The sequence below is a fragment of the Ipomoea triloba genome, chromosome 2, assembly GCF_003576645.1.
Source record: "Ipomoea triloba cultivar NCNSP0323 chromosome 2, ASM357664v1".
NCBI classification, from domain to species: Eukaryota; Viridiplantae; Streptophyta; class Magnoliopsida; order Solanales; family Convolvulaceae; genus Ipomoea; species Ipomoea triloba.
In genome coordinates this window covers 6909274-6927060 of record NC_044917.1, presented here as the reverse complement: position 1 = coordinate 6927060, position 17787 = coordinate 6909274, and the positions used below count along the sequence as shown (strand labels likewise).

General features: G+C 34.0%; 3 protein-coding genes across 4 annotated transcripts; 2 read left to right on the top strand and 1 right to left on the bottom strand.

The window, feature by feature from the left end:
- Positions 1-2533: 2533 nt before the first annotated feature.
- Positions 2534-9592, top strand: LOC116010149 (protein SPA1-RELATED 4). Of its 2 annotated transcripts, XM_031249423.1 has the most exons (7): positions 2541-4435; positions 4517-4674; positions 6125-7085; positions 7168-7314; positions 7455-7766; positions 8305-8364; positions 8903-9592. In XM_031249423.1, exons 1-7 carry the CDS (start codon positions 3584-3586, stop codon positions 9092-9094), a joined length of 2682 nt encoding a protein of 893 aa, XP_031105283.1. In that variant the 5' UTR covers positions 2541-3583; the 3' UTR covers positions 9095-9592. The 2 variants fall into 2 exon arrangements, with proteins under 2 accessions (XP_031105284.1, XP_031105283.1); XM_031249424.1 differs by lacking the exons at positions 8305-8364; positions 8903-9592 and having other exon boundaries at positions 2534-4435; positions 7168-7367; positions 7455-7554.
- Positions 9593-11778: 2186 nt separating this feature from the next.
- Positions 11779-14920, bottom strand: LOC116011427 (beta-glucuronosyltransferase GlcAT14A-like). Its single transcript, XM_031250988.1, has 5 exons — positions 14701-14920; positions 13215-13971; positions 13061-13136; positions 12856-12971; positions 11779-12502 (listed from the first exon to the last, which is right to left on the bottom strand). Exons 2-5 carry the CDS (start codon positions 13756-13758, stop codon positions 12003-12005), a joined length of 1236 nt encoding a protein of 411 aa, XP_031106848.1. The 5' UTR covers positions 13759-13971; positions 14701-14920; the 3' UTR covers positions 11779-12002.
- Positions 14921-16566: 1646 nt separating this feature from the next.
- On the top strand, positions 16567-17568 carry LOC116010169. The gene has a single exon (XM_031249446.1). It carries the CDS (start codon positions 16567-16569, stop codon positions 17566-17568), a length of 1002 nt encoding a protein of 333 aa, XP_031105306.1.
- The last annotated feature ends 219 nt before the right edge of the window (positions 17569-17787 follow it).

The window sequence follows — 17787 nt, the reverse complement described above, 5'->3', positions numbered from 1 at the left end:
AATTGATAAACTCGAATATTTTTGTAGGATATGGCAAAGGTAAGAACTGGACAAGAAATATGTAATCGTAGGGCAATAAGGGTATATCACGGAAATAATCTTGTATTAATAATAAATAATGCTATTACAACTGGGAGAATCGTGTAATAACAAGACAAGTATGTTATTGGGACAAGATGTGTAGGTCTCTCCCCTCGAAGTGATTTTATACTCTAAATCGGCCCTAAATATCCCGGAGAAGATGGTGGGGAGTTACAACCGTCTTAGACCGAACAAACGCTGCAAGACTCAACCAACGCGAAAATCCTTCACTTGGGTGACTAGGTGAGCATGGGGCTCGACCGAGTGCTAACCTCGGCTGAGGTGGTCCACCACGTGGCCGATCTCATGGCCAAGCACGGAGCTTGGCCATGCCTGGGTCAGTTGAACTCGATTCCGAGTTTCCTCCCGTGCTTCGGACTTGGTCTGCTTCGTGTTGTCCCGCTCCGAATCTGTTTGTAATTATTCTATCACAAATAAAAGTCAATTATGTAATGACACAAAATGTAGGACTAAATGTGACAATGACACAATAATAATAACTAAAAGTGAAATTTGCTCATTTAGATTCTCAACTAGCATTTCAATATATGAGATTTGTTGAAATTGAAACCTAAACTTTATAGGGGATGTTTGGTTCCGCTTTACAAATCGAATTACATTGATATGCATTTCTCTTCACAATTAATTGGATTTTTAGACACAGATATATGTCATGTATTTATGAATTATGACTTATATGATCTGGCGCAAAACATGCGGTCACGAATGAATGATGTATGCTCTAGTGCATGCATTGTAGAAATGGGAATTGTTCTGCATCATTTTCTTCACTTAAAGGAGCAAATTAATGTTTTATACTTTTATTCTAATCTTTCAAATTGTATAACTACTCTAGCCGGCCCGATCAATTTAATTTAGAGATGATGGCTTTGGTTTTGCCATAATGTTGCTTTATCTTCCTTTGAGTGTCATCATCATCATCAAGAAGTTGGACCAGAAATGTGGATTGCATTTTCCTTATTGTAGCAACCTTAGATATACTTCGAAGTTACTTTTGTTTATACTTTTTTTTTTGTTTTTTTTTTTGGTTTTTTGTTTTTTGTTTTTTTTTTTTTGGATTCAATCATTAATTAGTTTTTCTTAGACAATTCCTTGGTCCGGATCATTAAATCTTCAACTTGTGATTAAACAAAAATAATATGATAATGATTTTAGGTTGTAATTAGTTGGGTGCATGCAAATCAAATTTAAAAATGAGTATGAAAAAAACTTGACTCACTTTGTTAATTTTAATCATTTTATTTTTTTAAAAATCAATTACGTAATTGCATGTGTTATTTTCAAATTAAATAATCAGTTATGATGAGGGTTACAACCTGATTTTAAATAAGATGTTAATGACATTTTAATGCTATTAATTTTATCGTCCTCTATAAATACTTGTTTTGGACATAATATCTTTGTAGCTATTTTTTGAACAACCTAAAACCTATGGTTTTACTTTATCTAAAAAATTTCCTTTCTTCCTTGAAGAAATTCTACCAATAATTTGATCTAAATTTATAAAGTGCTCACTTTGTTTTAGTTCGTCGAAAAAATTATATTTGAGTGATCAAATATACTATTGTAATCCATTTTATAATGTGATACTAACGATATAATGCCCCTAACATCATTGAGAAGTAAAAAATTGATTTTAAAGATAATGTGTGGTACACATGACTTGAATTTTTGTTTAGAATTATTTGTCTAAGAAATTCAAATCCCGTTATTATAATTTTTTATATATAAATTTTATTGACATATCTCTTCCCCGGGACTTAGAGTACGTAGTTGGTTCGCCGTTAGACTTAAAGGTTATGAACACAGATGGCTGTGTGGGGTTCGAACTCAAGGAACATGTATGAGAAAAATGTTCAAGAATGATAAAAAGTCATGAGGATTTGACTGGTGGGTCGATAAAGTTAGAATTACCTAAATTTTAATAAAAATTAATTGATAATAGGAAAATGAACTTGAAAAAAAAAATCATTTACTAAATATATAGAGTAAGCGTGTTGATAACAAATTATAAATTATGTTATTTCTAATGAATCCTTGTTAAAAGCCAAAAAAAATATTTACAATAATTTATTTACGGAAATTATTGTTCTCGTAGTTTTAATTTTCTCTAGGTATTTCTCACTTCTCGAGTAAGATTGCGATGTTCCACAAGAAATTCCAGAAACATTATACTATATAACTCCATAAATACATTGGCTAGATTAGGGTTTTGATAAGAACTAAGAAAGATTTGATGGTTTTGAAGATTAATTTATTAATTATGATGTAAAGAGGTAAAGGTGGGTGCTTTTCATGATTAAATAATAATATCTCGTAATGGTGCCATTTTAATACTACATCTATCTCTATATTTTATTCATTAATCTCAGTTTCTGAGCATTATTCTCACATTGGCAAAAAGTTTTTGCTTCTGATTCTGATACCGGAATTGGAAATTGGGAATCCTTCACGTATACGGCCGCCTGCTGGTAATGGGTCCGAAGCTAAGCTGAATTTACCATTTTGCCTCTGGGTTTTCATGAAAGAGCTTTGAGGATGAGAATGAGCCACGTTACATGCGATGGAATAGGAGCGGGAATGAACGGGATGGAGATAAAAAAGAAGCCCACTAGGGTTTCTGAAAATAAAATCTTCGTCACAGTGTTACTGCGACCAATACCAATGTAAGTATAGTTTATACATACAGGCGGCATACACGAGTATATGACTACATGAGGGGTCCTGTGTTTTCTGTGGGATTGGAAAAAAGATTGTTATTTTTTTCTTTTGAGTATATGACTATATGAGGGGTCGTGTGTTTTCTGTGGGATTGGAAACAAGATTGTTATTTTTTTTTCTTTTGAGTTAATGCCCTAATAATTTTAGTCTTAAATAACTATTAGCGTTCATTCGAATTTTTTATCGGGTTTCACAGTTGTAGGAAATATATATGGTAATATGGGAAATTCGTGAGGCTGCGGTGCATCCTCGTAATAAAAGCAGTGTTTTATTTTTCATTTTATATTTTTTTGAAAAAGTTGAAGTATTGTTGTGTGGTTCTTGTTCTTTTGTTTGCTCTGGCTGAAATAGGAGCAGCTGGGCTCCTTCTCTTGTGTAGGAGATACTCTGATATTGCTATAACTGCTATCTCTCTCTCTTTCTTTCTTTCTCTCTCTCGCTCTCTCTATAAACACATATGAATGTGATCAAGAGCATTACAGTTCAGTGGTTCATTGGTTTTTTTTGACTGTGGGGTTATTTCTGTTTTCTTGAGAGATGAGATTAGCGTGTTCTCATTCTTGTTGCTTTCACAAGGTCGCTAGTGATCTTATGGGTTTTGTGAGATGATGGGATTGGGTGGTTTTTGATGTTAAAGCTATTTTCTTTATTAGACATCGCTATGTTGCAAGTGAAAGAATGTTTTAGGAGTCTGAAAATTCCCCAATTTCTTGATTGTGTGAGTGTGCATTGGGTTTCTTGCAATTACACGTAGATAGGAATGGAGGGTTCATCTGAGTCTGGTTGGCAGAGGTCTGACAGTTCCAGAGGGCTGAATTCCTTGCCCTTCAGTGATAGAAATCTGAGATTGCTTCATGGAAGCTCTATAAGGTCATCTAGTAATGCATCACTTGATTCTGGGATTATACCAGCAAGAAAGGGAAGGGAGAGAGTTCTGTTACCTCAAACAAATAGACTTAGTGCCCATACTGGGTTTTCTGAGGATGGGCTAGCGCCTGGTAGAGTTAGCAGTGGCTTAGATGGTAGGGAGGTTAGTTTGAGAAAGTGGTTGGACAATCCAGAAAGAACAGTTGATGCACTTGAATGTTTGCACATATTCACCCAAATTGTAGAAATTGTTAACATGGCACATTCTCAGGGAATTGTTGTTCATAATGTACGGCCCTCGTGCTTTGTTATGTCCTCATTCAACCGTGTTGCTTTTATTGAATCTGCGTCCTGCTCCAATTCCTCTTCGGATTCACTTGAAGATGGATTAAACAGCCAAACCGCACAGTGTAAGGGTTCAACTTCACCTCTGCCTCGTGAATCTGTACAAGAAGGAAGGCAGTCGCTTACTCAAAGATTGCAACCTGGGAGGAATACTACTAATCCTTCTCCCATAGTGTCTGAAGCCATTTGCCAACAGCAACAATCAGGCCATGCTATGCCTTGTTCTGATGGCAATAAGAACCAGCAGACGGAGGAGGTGGAGGAGGAGAAGAAGCATCCATTCCCCATGAAACAGATATTGCTTTTGGAAACTAATTGGTACACTAGTCCAGAAGAGGTAGCTGGTGCTCCAAGTTCTTGTGCTTCAGACATTTATCGACTAGGAGTCCTCCTCTTTGAGGTTAGTAGCTAATAGAGTGAATTTGGTCTGGTCTACATATTGTTTCTTAGCCTCATAGATGAGTTTTTCACTTTTGAGCAGCTATTCTGCACATTCAGTTCACAAGAAGAAAAAAGTACTACTATGTCTAGTCTGAGACATCGAGTGCTCCCACCTCAATTGCTTTTGAAGTGGCCCAAAGAAGCTTCATTTTGCTTGTGGTTACTGCACCCTGAGCCCAGTAGTAGGCCAAATTTGGGGTGAGCCTCTTTTTGCCTCTTGTGATCTTAATATGCAGTTCCTTGAATTGTTTATTGCCGTATGTTTCTTACTCAATGCCTTGCATATCTTCTTATCCACTCTAAATTGTGTTATATGTTTTGGTCAGTACTAGAGTTTGTTGGAAAGTAGTGTCATTTGTTGCAATGCAATCTTCTGTTCTGATTTTTACCATATATTTTTAGTTATGGGATACTAAATTGCTAGGTGAAGTGATGTCTTCTTCTGGCAAACTTCAGTGAATTGCTTGTTTGCCTATTGTGCATTACTGCTGTCATGATGATTCAAACTGTATTTGGAAGGCTAATGCCCACAAAAAATTTAGCCTTTTCTTTCTCTGACTAGTTACCACACTAGTTACCACACGCTCATTGCGCGAATAGTCTGATGCCTAATGCATATTTTTTAAATTAGTGTTTTAGAATTTATCAAAGTATCATTCGGTATCCTGGCGTATATCAATGCAAGATTATCAAATTTTTTCATAAAAAGTAAATATTTCAAGAATACATAACTATGACTTGTGGCAGAAATGTTGGATTAACTGGTGCAATAACAATTTTAGAGGGAAGCACCCTCATCGATAGTACCCTAAGTATAGTTTTTGCAATACAAAACCTTATTAATTGATGTGATCCATGCTTCCTCTAGTTTCCACTTCCGCCAAAAATGAATTATTGATTTGATCTAGTCCCATGGTGTGCTTCATTGCAATTTTAGTGCCTTGGCGCAGTGCATCTTAAAAAACAGAACCAAATCCTCCTTCCCCAAAAAGACAATGATAATAGGCATATTTTCTCATGTGTTGAATATATACCATAAATTAGGTGTACTGTTTCATCAATGCCCAATGTGTGATTCTAATTAATTGACCAAAGTTTTAAATTTTATATTGTATTTTTTTAATACAATCTAACATATCCATAGTATATGTTTAACAATTATTCCAATTTTGATTGGGATGGGGTTCAAACCTAAGACTTTCCTTATGAAAATCAATGGGTAAGTTAAAAATAATAAATAGTTAATGGAATATTTTGTTACTAAAGCTTACACTGACGGAATACAAGGGTATTTAGAAAAAGTAAATGATATAATAGAGGGCAAAATAGGAAAAAAAATAAAAAATAAAAATAATATGAACCATTCATTATTTCATTTCAACAAACAATTACACCAACATTTTTTAGTTCCCGTCAGGGTTTAACTTTATTGGCTCTTATTAGGTTTGTAGATAATATGGGACAAAATGGATTTGCTATGTGACCTGTCAAGCTCATTAAACTCCCATGATCCATGAATTTTGAATTGGAATTACATTGAAGGGGATCTTAAGAGATTCTATTGCATGCAATTGTTTTATATTGAACTTTTAATTCCACCCATGCCTCCATATTTACATTCTCACACTCTCTTTACCAATAATAACAGTGAGTTGCTACAAAGTGAGTTCCTTAATAATCCAAGAGAAAATTTTGAAGACCGGGAAGCAGCAATAGAGCTTAGAGAAAAAATAGATGAGCAGGAACTGTTGCTGGAGTTCCTTTTGCTGACGCAACAGAGAAAAGAAGAGGCTGCAGATAATTTGAAAGAGACAATATCTTTTCTCTCTTCTGATATAGAAGAAGTTACAAATATGCAGACTGCCCTGAGGAAAAAGGGAGGATCTAACATGGAAGTAGGCAAAGATCCAGCCTCAAACAGGACTAATAAGACTGATGACGATGATTCTGGGAACTCTGGTTCTAGAAAGCGATCCCGGCCAGGCATTTGTACTTGCAATTTGGAAGAGTCTGGTGACCATCCAGATAAGTATCAGATATCCAAGACAGGTGTTGAAAATCAAGGGAGCTTTCTCTCAAAAAGTTCCCGATTGATGAAAAATTTCAAAAAATTAGAGTCAGCTTATTACTTGATGAGACGCAGAGCAGTAAAGCCTACAGATAAACCATCGAATAGACATTCTCAAATAAGTAGTGATGGCAGGGGTTCTATTGTAGCAACTGAAAGAAGTTCTGTTAGTAATTTGTCATCAAAACCCAACTCTGATAAGGAGACACCAAGTGGATGGATCAATTCATTCTTGGAGGGCTTGTGCAAGTATCTCTCTTTTAGTAAGTTAGAAGTGAAGGCAGACTTGAAGCAAGGGGATCTTCTAAATTCTTCAAATCTTGTATGCTCTCTCAGCTTTGACCGTGATGGTGAATTTTTTGCAAGTGCTGGTGTAAATAAGAAGATTAAGATTTTTGAATACAATTCAATCTTAAATGAAGATCATGATATTCATTATCCTGTTGTCGAAATGGCTAGTAGATCAAAGTTGAGCAGTATTTGTTGGAATAGTTATATTAAAAGCCAAATTGCTTCAAGTAACTTTGAAGGTGTAGTGCAGGTAGGTCAGATTCCTATGTGTCATGTTTGCTTTTCCCGTTGAAATTACACAAAAATGAATTTGTCTATAATCTATTTTCCAGGTATGGGATGTCTCAAGAAGCCAACTTTTCATGGAAATGAGAGAGCATGAGAGGAGGGTTTGGTCTGTGGACTTCTCAGTAGCAGATCCAACTATGTTGGCCAGCGGCAGTGATGACGGTTCTGTTAAACTTTGGAACATCAATCAGGCAATTCTACTTTTGAACTTGGTGGATTGTGGATATCATCTTTGAAACTAAACGTACTACAATTACTAGATATTGTTGCAGTATAGACTGAATTCTCGATTTGGAGTAAGTTATTTTTCTTGTTTGCATTGCTTTTGCAGGGCGTTAGTGTTGGAACCATCACAACAAAAGCAAATGTATGCTGTGTTCAATTTCCTTTTGATTCTGGCCATTCTCTTGCATTTGGATCAGCAGATCACAGGATATATTACTATGATCTACGAAATGCTAAAATGCCTTTATACACTCTAATTGGGCACAACAAGACGGTGAGCTATGTCAAGTTTATTGATTCAACAACACTTGTCTCTGCATCAACCGACAACACGATAAAGCTTTGGGATTTGTCAATGTGCTCATCTCGGATTCTTGATTGCCCTCTTCAGTCATATACTGGACATATGAATGTAAAGGTATTTTTTTCCACCCACCCATAATTTTCTAATTTAAGTCCTCCACAATCCAAATACTAGTTAGTTAAGCAAAATGGATAAAATTGGGTTTTTTGAGACAAAATTTGCTAAATATTACTTATGCTTAAATATTCCCTGTGATTCTATCCTAAATTCTAGTCTAGTAAACATAATTGGCAACTCCAGATTATGAGAAGAGAAAAAGGATCTTGTTATGACACCTAATATGAATTGTAAATCTAAAACCACTGAAATCGTGTTTTATATTTATCAAGTACCATTTTTTTTTTTAACTGAAGAAGATGGATTCAAAAATTCGGATGATGAGCTGCTCAATGTGTCATCTCATGTGTTTTCTATTAATTAATTAATTAAGTTATTTATTTATTTATTATTTGTTGCAAAACACTGAGGTATCTGTTTCTTTTCCTCCTACAATATTTGTCTTCTTATGCCACTTATAACGATCAATTACCAGTTAAAGTAAGATATATTTGAAATATGCTTCAATGCTAATGAGGGGCATTCCTTGTTTCAGAACTTTGTTGGCCTGTCCGTATCTGAAGGTTTCATTGCAACTGGATCAGAAACAAATGAGGTATCATTTTTATTCTATACATTGTTTTAGAAAGTCATTCAATAGAAAAGCCTTCAACGAAACCTGGTTTACCATTTACCATTTTTACCATATATTTTTTGTTCTACTAGCTACCAAATGTTGAAACAAATTCTTAGCTGCTTAACATTTACCAACTAAATGTCCCCGAACATAAACCTGCACAAAGTTGTCTTTTAAAAGAAACTCAAACTGCAGTGGATGGTATAGAATGAGAAGGGTCGAAAGGGTACATTGGGTTTTGAAAGACAAAAATAGTACTCTTGTTTAGATTGGGATCTTGGTGGAGGTTGTCATATGATACGATGTGCTACGGAAATTCAACATATCCAACTACAAAGATTACAAAGCCTAACTTGTGTAGACTAGTTTTGTTTTTTACCCATTCAACTTCACGTTGAGCTAGCTTCTTGTTCTTCCATCATTTTGACATTTGTCTATGATGACCAAAACTATTCATTTTCTCAAATCAAGAATTGTGACCAGCACTCATATGCTTCTTCTATGATACGTGGTACAGGTTTTCATATACCACAAAGCATTTCCAATGCCCGCATTTGTATCCAACAAGTTTACAAGCACAGACCCGCTTTCTGGGGACGTGGTGGAGGATGCTGCGCAATTTATCTCATCTGTTTGTTGGCATGGTAAGTCATCCACCTTAGTTGCTGCCAATTCAATGGGTAATATCAAGCTCTTGGAGATGGTTTAGATCTCTGGAGGCGTAAAATGGACAGGGATTGACTGGGACTGTAAAAAAAAAAAAAAGAGAAGTAAATGACTGCAACCAAAGGTATTGTGGCACCTGAGGTCAAATATAGTAGGAACTGTAGGCTACAGCAACACCAGAACAAAAAAAAAATTGTGATTAAAAAAAAAACTGATTTTTGTAAGTAGTTAATAGCGGAAACAACTAAATTGGGGTACGAGAGTTAACTTTTGATGAAATGTATTATAGATAACAGTTAGGAGAGGGGTGAAAGAAGATGAATGCTGAATATGCAGTTTTGTGCCCAAGACAAACACATTATTGTTGCCTGCCTAGTGCCTATATTCTTCTTATATTTGGTACTATTGTACTAATATCAGTTGAACTGCCTCAAGATGACTTTTATTTGTACTAAGATCAGTTCAACTGACTCCAACATGTCAGAAATTTGTTGAAGGTAAACATTTATATACACCGTACATGCCATCATTTTTGCCAAAATCATATCCAAATCCACTGTTCTGATTGAATATGGAGCAGAAATGCTTTACATAATGGCCTTGTTTGGTAACATAACTTGATTAGTCACTTTTGATTTGTTTAATTACTATTAGTTGTTTAACTTGGTTAAATAGTTAATATGAGTGTTTGATTAATTAGTTTTTTGTAACAGTTTATTGATAAAAACGTTAAAATTTAAAAATTTTAAGCAGCTTTTTCGATAAGCTTTTTGATAAAGTTATTTTGCATGTAATTAGTTATCAACTAATTTACCAATGCTATGTATTAACTAATCCAAGCAGCTAACAACTAATTTGCATGTAATCAACTAATGTTATGAATTAGTCAAACGCATTAACCCAAATAGCTAACAACTATTTACCAAACACAACTAATGTATATTTGTATTATAAAAAACATAAAATATGTAATGAAGTTGGTATATTAATTTTTTTTTTTTTGGTAAATCCGCAATGGAGGAGAATCGTTACTTGTGGGAATTGAATCCTGATTCTTTTGAAAATCTTCCACATAAAAAAAGCTCACTCGCCACTTGAGCCATTCCATTAAATTCAATTGGTGCATTATTATTATTATTATTATTATTATGAAATTAGAAACTTTTAAGGTATAAGTTGAACTTAGTATATACAACTATACATGGGTAAGTTATAGAATCATGGTTCATTAAAAAATATGTACTCCGTATCAAATATGAGCATAGAATAACAATTTTGTAGCTTTATTAAAATAACATCACTTCACTAATTATCACTTAAATATATTATTCTCTATTTTTTAATAAATAAAATCAAGGTCAATAAATAAATGAAAATGTCTGACTTAAAAAATGAGAGTACTTTAAAAAAAAATAAAAATTCCCCTGCTTCATTTTTCATTCCAAAAAACAAAAGTGAAATTTCAAAATGGAATTACTCTTTTCATTCCTTCATAATTTGAATCCATTTCAAAGAGAAAAAATAATGAAATAAACAAGATAATAGAATTGATGTCGGAAGTCTAATGACTTGTAATAGCAGGTCATGCATTTATCAATTTTTAAACTTCATTACCTTTCTTTTCAAAAAAAAAAAAAAAACTTCATCACCTTAATATAAGATATTAAAAGTTATGATTGTACTTTTTAAAAGTTTAGGAGTTTTATTTATTTATTTATTTATTATTATTTTTTTTAAGAACCAAACTCAATTAATCAAGTGAGAAATACAAAGAGGGGAACATCAAACCAACTATGTAGATCAACATATGAACATGCAACCCAAGCTAAAAGTTTAGTGCTTATTTAACCATTTCTCCCATAAAAAATCTTGAATTCACCACTTGTAATCTAGCAAGAGAGGGGGATGTTTGTGGGGGCTTGTTTGGATGATTGATCCAACTTGAAACCCTACGACGTTCAAGTTTACTGTGACTCATTTGGTGGGGTCTTTATATTTAAAATATTTATTTAAGCTTTTCATTTATTTTTTGGACATTGTTATTGATTATTCATTATTATATATTTTATAAATAGAGATTTTATACCTTTTAGTTAAGCATATCCAAAGATGGCAATCAATGGTAGTTGAGTAAAATATTGTAGCATCATTGGTATAGACTGAGTATCTTTATTATTGGATTTACTATTAGATTTTAGTAGAAATGACATTAAATTAAGTAACTCCAAGTATGAAGTATCTAGCCTTCTCAGATTTTGTTAAAAAGAATTCAAATAATTTATGACCAATATAATATAACGGGTAATATTCATCCAGGTTTAGATAGGCGCAAATATATTTGATTTTTAAAAAAATGAATAAATAGACAAGTATCTAATCTGTAACCTTCCCTAGCTATGGGTTTTAATGATTCAACAATAATGTTCCTAGCATTTAATCCTCTTAATGGATAGGCAGGGACTTGGGACTTGGGAGAAGACACGGGTCAATTCTAATGTTGACAATTCAGAATTTTAATCAATTTGTTCTCCATATTGCCTGGCACAAGAGTCACATTTGACATAATAATCTTAGCCACAAGAATTTTCTATGCCATGTGGAAAAAGGAATCTCATAATCATTCAAGTAGACAAGTAGTGTTAAGGCCACAAAATAGGCCTAAATCTAATTTTGTTAAAGTAAATTTGAAAGACAAGAAGATTTGTTATACGTGCTTACACAGTCACATCAACCCTAAACATATTTTTATTTTTTTCACAACATCCTAAACATATTATCAGATTATAAAAAAAACATATTAACACATGGCACATATTATCAAAAAAATGCAGAAGCATATTTTACACAACATCCTAAACATATTTTTATTTTTTTTCAGATTCTTTGAATGAATCTTTCTAATCCACCTGCTGCTCTCATTCCCAGTGAGTGGATGAGACATTATAACAACTCTACTTACATTGCTGCTTTCTAAATTTCTCTGACAAAACTATTTTACCTATGAGACTGCGAAGCCTTTTAGCACCTGAACCCGGTTTAAGATTCTCAGGATCTCCAACCTCGGAGCAAGGAGGATTACCAGCACACCAACCGCCAGGAGTGAAGTTCACATTTTTCCTGCCCAGCAATTTCTTGTCGATCTTATCCAAGACGGGATCACCTTGGTTGAATTTGCGTGCAAAGGCAGCATCGCTTCTAATCATTCTCCGGGTATCGTTTAGGGTTAGTGCGTGAGGATGCTGCTGGGGAGGAACATCCCAAGAAATATAGTGCATGTCATGGTTCACAACAGTTGGTATAAACTGCGGGGTATTACATATGACGGTCTGAAAGTACCCTTCGGGAGAAGACACGAAATTAGTGTAGTACATAAGTAGGGTTCTAGGAAGATTATCCCAACCCTCTATGCAGTAATCCACGAATGCCCGGGAGAGGATCATCCATGCAGAACCTGCAGATGGTTAGTTTTACCATAATTTTTAGATTCCTAAAAGAGAGAATTGAAATGCAATCAAGAGGTTACAGAACCAGCCAATCAAAGTTTTGAAGCTCAGTGGAGGCGATATTGGCTCTTTGTGCTTCATTTGGTTGAGAAAGTAGCTATGAACAGATACTATATTGTAACAGAGTCAATAGTACTCAAAAAAAAGTTTTTAAGCTCAGTGACCATAAGAGTTACAGCCCGAATATAATTTTTCAAATGATCAGAGCGGTTTAGCATGGCAACAATGAATTTGGACATCTGAATAATAGAAATCAGAAAACAACTTCTATATCAGTTAAACATAGTTACATGATACTGACCGGTAAATAGTTTAAAAGATGTGGGCAAAGGTCTCCCTGGTGTGACCCAAAATATGTCAGACTTGGTATCCTTATAGAGCCCAGGATCTACGATCAATGGCATTGCCCTTTGACCCCTGCAACATTATCATATACAATGATGCAATAAGATCAAAGCTTTTGACATCTTTATAACTACAGATGAGGAAAGGGAGAGTGAGCATACTCCTTCCAGCCTAAGCGGCTTGTGTGCTCGACGAAATTTAACTCTCGCTTTAAATTGGCGAAAGTGTAAAGAAGATCTGAAAGAAAGCACAAAAACACAGACAAATCAAACACCTCTAATCAAAGAGAGAATTCAGAACAACAAATGAACTAACCATCTTGAGTCACAAGGGGATAATCTGAAGCGCTGAGATTTATAAACCAATCCCAATCCTGATACTTCTTGAGAAGAATGGCACATGCGTGAAGAGTATTAGCAACCATGGTAGGCCCTCGGTAGGTAACGATATTAGCTCGGGTAATCATGTGGACATTCCCGACCTCAACAAAAAGGGATTCTGTTTCTACTCTGTAGGCAAGCTCCAGTCTCTCCTCCACTGACGACTCTCGGTCCAGATGGACAACATAGTAATTCCGTGGATGGTACAAGGCTAGCAACGCTCTCCAAAGCTTTTCTAAATCGCCTTTGGAACCCGACACCAAATAAGCAAAACGAGGAACGGAAGGACTGCCAGGAGGCAGAGGTTGCTTAACTTTTACTTCAGCATAGTAGGAATTTGTTTGATTCAATGAAACACGAGATGGGAAATTTGAAGAGATCATGCCCATGTTGAAGAAGGTAGCTAGAAGAAATACGCATATGAGCGCGCTGATAGCAAAAGGAAACACCCACTTCTTCTCCATGTTCAAGGACCCCATTGCAAAACCTTAACATGTGATCTCACTGCCAAAATTCAGAGCAAAATTGCTTCTCTTCTCCTCTATCGAAAAATCACACACCAAATTAAAGGTCGCGAAGACGCGAAAGGCAATTCCAATAGTTGATGGCAGCTGATTCCTATTGTAGTGAGGGAAAAATATGCATCTTATGTTCAAATCAAATCCCCAAATTGTACTCTTCTAACACAGATTCTGAATCAAAAGCCACCATAACAAATTCAGCCTCAGCACATCAGACAATTAGCCATCATAAAGACACAAAAGATTCTGACCTCCAGACAAAACATAGAAAATATTGAATGAAGATAGAACAAACAAACATTAAAAGCTATATATATATATATATATATAGTAACATGTAAGCATACAAAATAGAGAAGGATAAAGAGGGTGAAGAACTAGTAACATTAAACAAATACTTAAGCCGAACAGACAGGCATGATGCATAAGGAATATCAAAACGGCTAATATAACAAGATTAAACAATCCCTTCGAAAATGATCGGATATCAAACACGCTCTTTAGACTGCCCAGTTTTCTAACCTGATAAAGAAACATATTCAATAAAAACAAAGAGGCCAGATAAAGAAAACCCAAATTGCATAATTTGATAAAGATTGAACCTTTGATTTAATCATCATTAGCTAAGTCACCGCAGCTTAAAATTTGTGCAAAAATTCACAGTTATATTTATTTATTTAAAAAAGAATGAAAACTTTAGGCATAGTTGAGATGCAGAAAACCAAACAAAAGCTCAAAAAAAGGACTTCTTTTGCGCGCGCACGCACCTACTACATCATTATCAATACATTTCTTTCCAAGAACGAAAGCATATAAGTGAATCTAATTGAAAATTAACGTGCCCATGTTGCATGTGTCTGAAAATAATCGTGGGTGAAGAAGAAGAAGAAGAAGAATAACCTTTAGAATGTTATGTTAGTTTTTGTGCGTTGAGATTCTAGAAGTGCAAGGCCGGTCTTGCGTTGAAGGCGGTGAAGAAAGAAGAATGAGAAGGGAGAAAATTGAACGAAACGGAAATGAAAGAGAAAAAGAGTGTGAAAGCTTTCCTTCCGAGAAAGCATAGGAGAGTCTGTTTCGGATCAATTTTTGGGTATAAAAAAACAGAGAGCCACCGGCCACGTTTATCAGTTTCTTTGCTTTCATCCAAATAAACCAATTATGCTAATTTATATTATATTTTCTTCTTCCCCTCCCCCCATAAACATTTCTATAAAGCTATGATATAAAAACATAATTAAAATATTGAGTCTTGTTCTAAATATAATAAAAAATTAATTAAATAATAAAAAATTGACCTAAATTATTTTTTAAAAAAATATAAAAAAATAATTTTCAAGGTACCTTATTTGTAATCTTCGGTACTCAACTTTGATAACAAATATAACTAAAGTTTACACGGATGAAATGCAGAGATATTTAAAAAAAATTAATATAATAGAAGGTAATATGAAAAATTTAAAAAAAAATACTAAATTTCATTATAAGCCTAAATTTATTGGATCTTATTAGCAGATTAAACAAATAATGAAACTAATAATGACTCTCTATAACAAGATGTTCGTTTATATAATGTTGACCTTAAAATTATTATCTTAAAAAAGACGTTGAAGTTTTTTTTGTTTTTTTTTTTAATTTTTATAATTAAGTTTAAAGCATTTTTTTCATGTCCTTTCATTATATTTCTTGAACGGATTTGTTAGCCACTCTCTTACTCGTACAGTCGTACGGCAGATTCTCAAACCGGTTCATCGATATGAATGCATTCCGTGATCATTAAATGCTATTAGCATGGTGGGAAAATCATTAAAAATTGATAACTTTTGAATATAAAAATTAAATAAAGTTTTCAATTTTTATCAAAACAACAATTAAACTAGATTTAAGTACACTATTAGTCCTTATATTATTAATAAAATATTTAATTTAGTCATTGAATTATAAAATTAATTAATTTAGTCTATATAGTACTAAAAATAGAATAATTAAGTAAAGTTATTAATGTCGTTACCTCGTTAGTTTAACGATTAAACTAAACTCTAGTATTAAATTATTAAATTCATAAAATCTCCGAATACATACATGAACTTACAAAAATAGTGCTATGGATTACTTAATGTTAGTTACGCCGTTACGGGTTACCATTATGACATTTATGTGTCAAACTACAGTTTGTTATGAAACAAAAAGAAATGTGGATGTCTAAGTTGAGTTTTGAACCCTTAACCTCATATGCAAAAAATTGAAGCTTTGTCCATCAGGCTACTTCATCTATAAGGGTAATGTATCTGTAAATAATGAATATTATTATATGGAATGGCGGTTCTCAGCTTTCAAAAGGATAAATTCAAGTTCCAAAGCAGTTGCTGGGAATGAAACACATGACCACAAGCATGACAAGGCAAGGCTACATTCTGATCAGCCAACTAGACTAGCTTTGACACTTGTTTACCCTATGCAAATAATATATTTGTTTACTCCTCAATCTGATACTATAAATACCCCCTCACTTCTTTGTTCTTGATTACACATGATATATGAAATATTAGCAATCTTCTAAATTCTCTCATCCTACTGATTCGCTGCTGCTATTCTGCTTCTTATTAATATTATTATTATTATTATTATTTTCATATCACGTTATCAGCACGAAGTCTCGAAGTCAAGTCAAATATTATAAGGTAAATTATATATATATATATATATATATATATATATATATATATATATATATATATATATCATAATATTTTATCTTAAATCACAAATATGTCAAATCTTGCAAATCTTGAATTTGTTGGACTTGATATATCTGGGAAAAATTATCTATCATGGGCATTGGATGTTGAAATGCATCTAAATGCAAAGGGTCTTGGTGAAACTATTAAAGAGAGTAATGATGCTTCGATACAAGATCAGGCAAAGGCGATGATTTTCATACGCCATCACCTCGACCAAGGGTTGAAAGATGAATATCTCATAGTGAAAGAGCCCCTTGAGCTCTGGAAAATGTTGAAAGAAAGATATGATCATCAGAGAACAGTAATTCTCCCAAAAGCTCGATATGATTGGATTCACTTGCGATTGCAAGATTTCAAAACTGTGAGCGAATATAATTCTGCTATGTTCAAAATCAGCTCTCAGTTGTTATTATGTGGAGAAAAAATCACTGATGAGGATATGCTTGAGAAAACCTTCTCTACTTTTCATGCATCCAATATTGTGCTTCAACAGCAATATAGAGAAAAGGGTTTTTCCAAATATTCTCAATTAATTTCATGTCTCCTTGTGGCTGAACAAAATAATGAGCTGTTGATGAAAAACCACGAGGCACGACCTACTGGTTCTATCCCATTTCCTGAGGCCAATGGTGTGTCATATAACAATGAAAATACAAGAGGCCGTGGTCGTGGTCGTGGTCGTGGACAAAACCATGGTTATAATCCCGGTCATGGACAAAATCGTCATGGTGGTTATAATTTCAAAAACAAAAGTTACCACCGAAAATGGGAAAATAATGGTGCAAAACATGACAAAGAAAAGCATGGAAATCCTCCCAAAAATGTTGAAAACGCATGTTATCGTTGTGGCATGACTGGCCATTGGGAGCACACTTGTCGTACTGCAAGGCACCTTGTGGATCTCTATCAAGCATCCCTGAAAGAGAAAGGAAAGAATATAGAATCCAACAATGTTCTTGTGAATGACGATTTTGACATCACACATTTGGATGTGGAAGACTACCTTGGGCCAATAGAGAAGAAAGATTGATGTTATTTACTTTTGGAACTTACTATATCTATATGTTATACAATTGTTGTTTTTGCCTTTAAGTTTATTAGATCTATATGTTTGTTTTGTTTACTGCTATGTAATGTTTCTAATTAAATATATTTCCCTTGCTTTATTATATAGAAACACAAATGAGCATATCATCACTTGTGATTAAACCAAAGGCAAATGAAGAAGATGTATGTATTGTGGATAGTG